We start from the raw sequence: 9110 nt of genomic DNA on the forward strand, positions 1-9110 counted from the left end.
ATCTTTAAACAAAAAACAAAGAAAAATGCTTCAAAGAAAAACCTTTTCATGTACATACCATGTATGTTGTAATGTGAAATTGTGATTTAATGGGGAAAATGCCTCATGCCACGAAGAATAAAAAGTTTTGACATCTTCAAGTAAAAACTATACTTTATTCTGTTTAAATCCACATAGATTTTTTTTAATTCAGCATAAATTTTAAATCAAACAGTAAAAATATTTAGTCTAGATAAATAAAATTCTGAAAAAAATGGATTATTTTATTTCACTTCATGTTGGTACCTATAGCAACTAACGAAAACCTGGCACGATATAATGGTTAGCATGACAAGCTCTATCTATCGCAAAAATGTCAGAAAATTTTGTCAACCTGTTTTCCATTCATTGCATCTAAATTGTTTATTTTAAGCTTTTTTTTTTTGTTTTGCAGTTCTTGTCTGGTTGTCTTGAACACTTTAAAAACTAGTATACATTATTGTTTAGGGGCGAGTTGAATCCCACCTCCGGATGCGGGATTTTCTCGCTGTATTGAAGACCCATTGGTAGCCTTCGGCTGTTTTCTGCTTTTTGGTGAAGTTGTTGTCTCTTTGACGCATTCCCGTTTCCATTCTCAATTTTATTAAAAGAGTAAATTAAAAAAATGATCAACATGGCAAGTTCTATCTATTTTAAACATCTCAAGAAGAACCTTGCTACCCTAGTTACTGCCCCTCAAAGATTTTACCGATAACCAGTTTTTGGCTGCTATTGAAAAAACTAAAGGAGTTAGATTAAAAGTGTCATTGTAAAATCTATCAGCATGTACGAGATGATCTATCTACTTTGAAAATGTCAAGAATTTCCGACAATTTGTTTTCGAGTTCTTTCCCCTATATTGTGCAATTTTTACTTATTTTCGCAGTTTTTTGCTTTTATCTGAACAACTTAAACAGGTAGAAAACTATAAACATGACGAACTCTATCTTACTTCATAATTTCAGACTTTTGGAGTTATTGCCACTGGTAGATTGCTTTTAATTGTATCTGGTCGATATGGTGAGAAAGTATACGTGATATATTCAAAATCTAAATTGCAAAAATTATCAGCTGAAAAAGATCTTCCACTATATAACCTTGAAATTTCAGAGAAATCCCCCCCCCCCCCCCCCCTGAAATTTCAATTTTTAACGATTTATTCAGTATTTGGCTGTTATAATTAAGTGAAATAACTATAAGAGCTAGGTTAAAAGCGCTAATTGTAAAAGTTATCAAGAGGACATGATCTTTCTACTCCGAAATTTTCTGAAAAATCCGACGACCTGTTATTAGATATTTTATCCCTGAAATATTTGTTGTTACTGATTTTTGTAGTTTTTTGCTATTATCTGGAAAACTATGGGTTCTAAGTTAACGTGTCAATAGCGAAAACAAGCAACAATACAGTATCTATCGTCCCTGAAAGTTTCAGAAATATGTGACAACCAATTCTGGAGTAATTGTCCATGAAATGCTGATTTTTTGGCAATTTTGTCGGTTTAAAAAAATTAAAAACCAACAAAAAACCATGAGAGCTAATAAGTTTTAAAAAAGTGAACATACCGAAATTTTATCCGCAAGGCAGGTATTACGAAATCAAAAGTAGGTATGTGAAAATACTGCAACTTGGTCGTAATATATTACCTATAGTCACAGCTGATCGATTCAGGCTTCTTGGAGCGTTTAGTTTTATCAAAAACTGCATGTTACGTGAATTATAATTCAATGGATATTTTAATAAAGATAAAAAAAAAATTGGATATCTTTTAATTAATACGTCATTTCTAGTTTTGTTAAATAACATTATAAAGGCAACAGCATCGTATACAAATTGTGACAAAAGACATCCGACTCAGTCATTGTTAGTGAAATGTATTTTTCAATTATTATAATAAAATAAATCGGCAAATAAAGTTCATTTATAGTTGATGGTTAATTTCAACTTGAAAATTTTTGCATCAAACATGGAATTTACCTTTCAATAGAAATACTTTTTTCGTTATTTCTAATTCATGAGATGTTTTGAGAAAAAGTAAAAGCAAACGACCTTTTTGTTCCAGGTGAGCGTTTGTCGCCACTTAATTTAAACTGATGTAAGTGCGATTTTTTTTCTAAATGAGAAAACGTTAAATTTTAAATAGCTTTTGAATGAAACAAGATAATACTTCAAAAAAAGCACTCCCATAGAGTCACAGCTGAGTGATTCATGCTCATTGGTGCGTCTATTTTTTTTAACTTCTACGTGAATTATAATTAAATGGATGATGTTTTAAAACCTTATAACTATTCTATATTACAAAGGTTTCAGTATCGTATTTATGACAATACATTGAAAAATAAATAAACTCATCATAAATATCTGGATTAACATTTTTTACGCAAGACCTGGGACTATTATACCAGTATAATAATCCCAGGCCAGACGCGCGTTTAATCTTATCAGTTACGCTCGAATCAAAAAGTTAAAAAAAGCCAAATAAAGTACGAAGTTGAAGAGCAAGATGGAAATTCTTTTATAAAAGTCCAGTCATACATTATAACTTTGATTTTTTTTATTTCAGATTGGCTATGCTGTTTCAGAGAAAAAGATGAAAATTTGATTTCCCTCAGGTTTCAATGGAACCTCTCAGGAATCATCATTACCATGTTTACAATCACACATAGTAATAGCGTTGTCATTATTTTCGAATTATGAGTTTGAAAGTCCCTTTGGTATCTTTCGCCTCTCTTTTAATACATTATAATTGTTAATATTTTTTTAAACTTCCTCTTAAACCTGCTGCTTTTAAAACTCTACATACAATTGAGAATGGAAATGTGGAATGTGTCAAAGAAACAACAACCCGACCAAAGAACAGAAAACAGCCGAAGGCCACCAATGCGTCTTCAACACAGCGAGAAAATCCCGCACCAGGAGGCGGGCCTCAGTCGGCCCCTAAATAAAAATGTGTACTAGTTCAGTGAAAATGGACGTCACACTAAACTCCAAAACATATAAATGAACTAAACCAAAAAAAAAAACATACAAGACTAACAAAGGCCAGAGGCTCCTGACTTGGGACAGGCGCAAAAATGTGGCGGGGTTAAACATGTTTTGTGTGATCTCATCCCCCCTATACATCTAGCCAATGTAGAATAAACAAATACACAGCAGTACGCACAGTAAAACTCAGTTTAAATGAAGTCCGTGTCCGATGTCAGAATAGGTAACAAGAAAAACTAAGCAAAATGACAATGATACATAAATCAACAAAGGACTACTAGCAGTTACTGACGTGCCAGCTTCAGACCTCAATTAAACCGATTGAAAGATTATGTCTTCATCACATGAAAATCAAGCACAATCCTCCCGTTAGGGGTTTAGTATCATACCATCATAAAATATATGAGAAGAACATAACCCGTATCATGCAAACAACTGGTTTTAGAATAAATGTGTTTTTTCCGATGCAAAGACCCTATGAGTGAATCAATATTAATACCAAAATATGCCATCTTTAATGACCTGACAACAGTATCGTAACTATATCCCTTCTGAATATGTGTTTTTAAAGGTTTGGTTAGCTTTTGAGGTGAGTGTCGACATTTTTGTGCTTAGTAGAGAATATTACCATAAAAGATTGGATGTGAAATACCTGAACGTATAAGATGTCTGCATGTTGACATTATGATGTCCTTGTGCCGATGATAAAATTTAGTAAACGTTTTGACTAGTTTGTGATATCGAAAACCCTGTTGTAATAATTTTCAGTAATACAGAGATATCTTTCGTTAAAATCAAATACATTGTTACATACACGATCGAATCGAAGTTGAGATATATAAACACCATAAGATGGTGACAAGGGAACGTCACCATCTAAAAATGGATAATTAACAATAGGAAATGAAAAATCATCTCTTTTATTATAAATTTTGGTATTAAGCTTCCTGTTAAAGATAAAGATATCAAGATACAGGAAAGGGCAGTGTTCATTGTTAGTATTTATTAGCTTTATTTAAAGTAAGTTCAGCAGGATAAATCTCTTTAGTGTACATACTGAAGTCGTCATTATTGAGAGCCAATATATCATCCAAGTATTAAAAAGTGTTATTAAATTTTTGTATCAGATGTTGTTACGATGGGTCTTTGCTGATGTTAGTCATAAATTGTAGCTCATAACAATACAGAGACAGGTCCGCAATAAGGTGCACAGTTAGTCCCCATCATGATTGATGATATGAAAGAAGAACCCTTTTTAAACCATATATCGAAGAAAAACAGACTATACCATGGCAAAAAAATATGAAGAAAAACGACGACAAGACAAACAGTAATCCACAAAACTCTTCAAAGAAAAACAAAACTTTGAGCAACACGAACCCCACAAAACTCGGGGTACACACTCAGGTGTTCCAGAAGTGTCGGCAGTTTAAAGGCTGCTCTTCTACAACACCCATCGCGTTACTCCTGTTCAAACCCATTGATAAAATGATAAAATATATACAGTTATTGGTTAATGTCCTTTGTCTAACTTTAAAACATTACCCAGCATTACATGAAAAAAATTCTTTAACCCTAAATATATGTATAAAAACTCATCTGTTACCAGTCTTATAATTTGGTACGCCTACATAAGACTCATCAGTTGCACTCGAAACAAAACAGTAAGAATGCCAAATCAAATACGAAGTTGAAGACCATTGAGCCGATAAGTTGTGCCAAATACGTTCAAGGCAATTTCTGCCATCGGGTAGAAAGACCCTAGCATTTCGAGCAATTTAACATTTTATCAACAGTAATATCAATATCAACGACATTTTATGTTAACACAAAAGTGCTGACTACTGGGCTGGTAATGTACCACCATCAAATATACCAGGCTTATAATAGTGTACGCCAGACGTGCGTTTCGTCTTCATAAGACTCGTCAGTGGCGCTCAAAACAAAATAGATGGAAGACCAAATCAAATACCAAGTTTAAAAAGCATCAATATCCGAAAATTCCGAAAAGTTGTGGCAAATGTAGTGAAAAATTGACTCTTATGATTGATTGATTGATTGTTGGTTTTTAACGCTTTATGGTTTTCAGAATCCGTATGCAATGCCAACATATAAGTATCGACAGGATGTAGGAACACAATGGTCAATGATAGCAATTCCGTTTAGTAATGTGACAAAATAGAATGATTTTGAAAAAATAACAATTAAGACAAAACAAAAACAACAGAGTTAATGAATTTATATTATAAGTGGTAAAATGGCTACCATATATACATTACGATCGAATCTATTGGGCAACATGGCAATAAATAAAAGTGTTCCCTTTTCCACCGTCAACTGTCTATTTTAGTTCGAATCCTCAAAGTCTAGTCCATATTGTTTGCTGTAGTATAGTTTTCCATCCTTCAGACGGATGCCAAGTGCTGCATCTTTAACTGCAAACGGAAATGACGCGTCTGACTTTGGCATAACAGATTCCGAAGCTGCCATCATATCGACGATTCTCCGGAATACGTTATCCCAGGACGTAGAGTCGGTAGAACATGGTACTTCTTTAGGTGTTTCTACCAATATGCGTCGTTCAGATGGTACCTGAAATGAATTAAATACATTATTGATATTTATATCGCTATTTTTTTAATCTTGCAATACACCTTTAATATACAAGTACTGGTGTAAAGATAACCGCTGAGGGAGCATTATACTCATAGTATACTGGGGGGGGGGGGGGGGGGGGTAGGACCTTTATCGGGACTCCGGGATCGGGTGTTTTTAAGCTCGGGATTTCGGGATTGATCCTTTCGGGATCCGGGAATTCTTTTTTCGAATTTCGGGATGTCGGGATTTAAATTTTTTTAAATTCGGGACCTCGGGATTTCATGTTTTAAGCCCGGGATTTCGGGATCAGGACCCCTCCTACCCCCCCCCCCCCCCCCTTTCCCCCCCTATACTGGTATCCTGCTTCTCGTTTTGCGAGCGAACGGTTACATTCACTGTTTATTTCCGTGTTTAATGTCGTGTCAATTTCATTCGAAAACAAATTCACTTGTTTGCAAGTAAAAAACCTATACATTTTAGCGTTAATGTTAAGTTATAGGATAAAAAGTTAAAACAATATTGAATTCGTACATTGCAGGAAAATATAAAATGTATTTGTACTCGCTACAAAAAAAGATGAAAAGTTCGGCGAACTCGATTTTCTTCCGGTTTCTTTAGCTCGTACAAATAAATTTTATATTTTCAAACATTGTACGAATATTGTATAGATTAATTTTGCACTCTCAAAAATCAACACTTTGGAAACAGAAATTGTTCGGAAATTCAATATGAGACACAACTTGAGGCTCATGGTCAACAATCCTTATATACCTAGTTGAAGAAGTTCTTTCATGTTATCTACAATAAATGTTTGGGTTTGGATAAAGTTTTGCACTGTGAGGAGCAATACCTCTAAACAAATATGGATTGAAATTCAAAACTTCAAAAATCTGATGTTTCTCTTCCCTTTTCTAATCTTTCTGGTACTGATAAGAAATTCTGTAGTTTCCCCACATATTATTAGTAACTATTTATAGCCACCACTGCCCTAGCGCTTGATATGTTAGAAATATTGAATTGAGTGTCATTTAAGAGGGACTTCTTATCGAGACATCAAACGTGTTCAGTTTAAACCCATTTGGACTAATGTCTTGTATATATAATATATATGGCTTCAGAATTTTTATGTTTTAAAGTGTCCGATCAGAATTTCAAAACGCTTTTGGTGGCAACATTTATATTCTCATCGGAACAAAATGAAGAAATTTTGAAGAGAACCCTCAGTACATTATTCTTAAAGTTTAGATAAATTTGGCCTAGTAATAGTTTAAAAGGCAACAAAGACTAAGTTTAAACCCTTTTGCCTTGTATAGAGTTGTAGTTGGAGAGGAGAATAAATTTGAAAATTGGCCTATATGAATCCATGATTGCCTCTGGATGCCATATTTTCAATCCGATCGGACGTGGCTATGCATTTTTTTATTCACAGTATACGTACATCCCGATAGCCACACAGCCCTCCAACGTTATCCCGTCTGTTACTGTCGAACCGGAGAAGTCCTGTCACGGACCATACTTCTGTGTCAGGAATTTTTTGCGTTTTTATATATAGTTGTTTTCGTGCCGAGTTTCTTGTAAGCATATTTTACCCAAGCAGAATAAACCTAGCTGTAGATTAAAGGTGATACTAAATGTTAAATTTAGTTGGTGAAAAGGAAATGACGCCATCATATATCAAGTTATTGTCTGGGGTAGAGAAAACAATCGGCTGTTTTATTTGATCTCGTACAATAAGTTGAAGATTGTATACATTAATGGTTTGTTTTTACTTTGGTTTTTGTAGACTTAAGTGCTTTTCCTGTAGATATTTTGTCTTTTGTCTTTTTGTGTATTTATATAGTACCTGTACTGATCGAGATTTGGAAAAAGAAGATTGATATCTCATTCATTGTTTGTGACGTAATGAGACAATCAAATATCAATCAGGTGCCAGGTCAGCAAATAGCCCACTATTTAACCGAAGACTTTGAGACACAGGTACACACCATTAGACTAAGAAGCCTGATTTTTTTTTCAAAAACCTTAATTTTCTTGTCTTAAGAGTCGCAAAAAAAAAAAAAAAGTGACTATGTCAAAACTTTAAGACATACATGTATTATAGACTAGTCCACTTATATCAAACAGAAGCCCACACAATGATCAACTACAATCCGCTTTATAGAACATGTTTTATATATATATATAATATACTATAACATTTATTTACTGAAATAACTTACAACGTCATTTGGAGCTTTGGTCATTTTCACAAACGCCGTAGTTTTACTTCCAAGAGTGTTTGTAAGTGGTCCACTTCTACTCCTCTCTTCTCTGGACGCAACTGTCAACTGTTCGCTGGTTTCTTGGGCATTGACATATGGATCCAACGTTGCGTCATTTGTTGTTTGTGTGGCATCATCATGTCGATTATTAACATCAGGCACGTGTGTTGGTGTTGCATCATTGAGATGGATATTGGGAAAACTATAGGATCTAGATCTGTATTTGTGTAGCCTCCTAGACTCGTCTACCGAAACAGCAGTGGCTTTTAGGTCAACTTGACGTTTAGGATTACCTACATCAACGTCATCCAATAAATCTTTTTGTCTAGCCAGACGTCTCATTCTTGCTCGTCTATTCTGAAACCATGTGCTTATAAAATTTTCAGTTTTCCCTATTGCTTTCGACAATCTTACTTTTTGAGCCCTGTCTGGCCATTTTGAGGTTTTAAATAAACTTTCCAGCTTTTCAAGGTCTTTGGAATTAATTATTGTCCTTCGGCGTCTTTTTTTCAAAACGAAATGTTTGTTTCTCCCTTTAGATTGTGTGGACTCCATTTTTAACCCTTTTTAAACTGGTATCCTACTGCCATTGTGTACCAGTTTTACTCTTTACAACCCTTTTGAGGTTTTTTGTAGGGGGTTTCTCAGAAGTCAATATGAATACACACGAGTGACATTAAAAATTAAAAATGATCATTAATTGATTGATAGGTTGATTGCTTGAATGGTTAACGCGAAGTAATGCAAATTATTTCTTATTTTTTTTTATTGAATATCAAAGTGTTCATACGAAACAACAAAGATGAAACCGTACCGTGAAATCCGAAGTGATTTTGTAAATCACATGCGATGATGGCATTTTCTTTCGTCCTGAATGGTTCATTCAACTTTATGTCACAGACATGAACAGAATTACCAGAAGAAAAATACCATCGGACTTGAAGCTACATGTAGCTATACAGAATTAATCATATTAAACTGTCACTTGAAAACTGAACAGCAACTGTACTCAGTGGAATATACGGAGAGATGAAAAAAATAGGCAATTTTACAGGAATTTTAACATTATGTCTATTAATCAAAATATTCTCTTTTTTAAATATTTATGACGTCATGCAATACAATATTATTATCGGCATATAATAGATGAGCAAAGGCAATAAAAGTATCAACTAATATGTGGGTGTGGATGGAGTTTACAGAATATAGAATAATCAGCAAAAAAATTATGAATAGAGAAATATGAGCAA

At 34.0% G+C, this 9110-nt stretch overlaps 1 protein-coding gene across 1 annotated transcript; it reads right to left on the bottom strand.

Moving 5' to 3' along the window:
• Positions 1-5224: 5224 nt before the first annotated feature.
• Positions 5225-8442, bottom strand: LOC127720008 (homeobox protein 10-like). The gene is made up of 2 exons (XM_052226418.1): positions 7819-8442; positions 5225-5593 (listed from the first exon to the last, which is right to left on the bottom strand). Exons 1-2 carry the CDS (start codon positions 8413-8415, stop codon positions 5348-5350), a joined length of 843 nt encoding a protein of 280 aa, XP_052082378.1. The 5' UTR covers positions 8416-8442; the 3' UTR covers positions 5225-5347.
• Between the last annotated feature and the right edge of the window lie 668 nt (positions 8443-9110).

This window comes from Mytilus californianus, unplaced genomic scaffold (genome assembly GCF_021869535.1).
Source record: "Mytilus californianus isolate M0D057914Y unplaced genomic scaffold, xbMytCali1.0.p SCAF_11, whole genome shotgun sequence".
Classification (NCBI taxonomy): domain Eukaryota; kingdom Metazoa; phylum Mollusca; class Bivalvia; order Mytilida; family Mytilidae; genus Mytilus; species Mytilus californianus.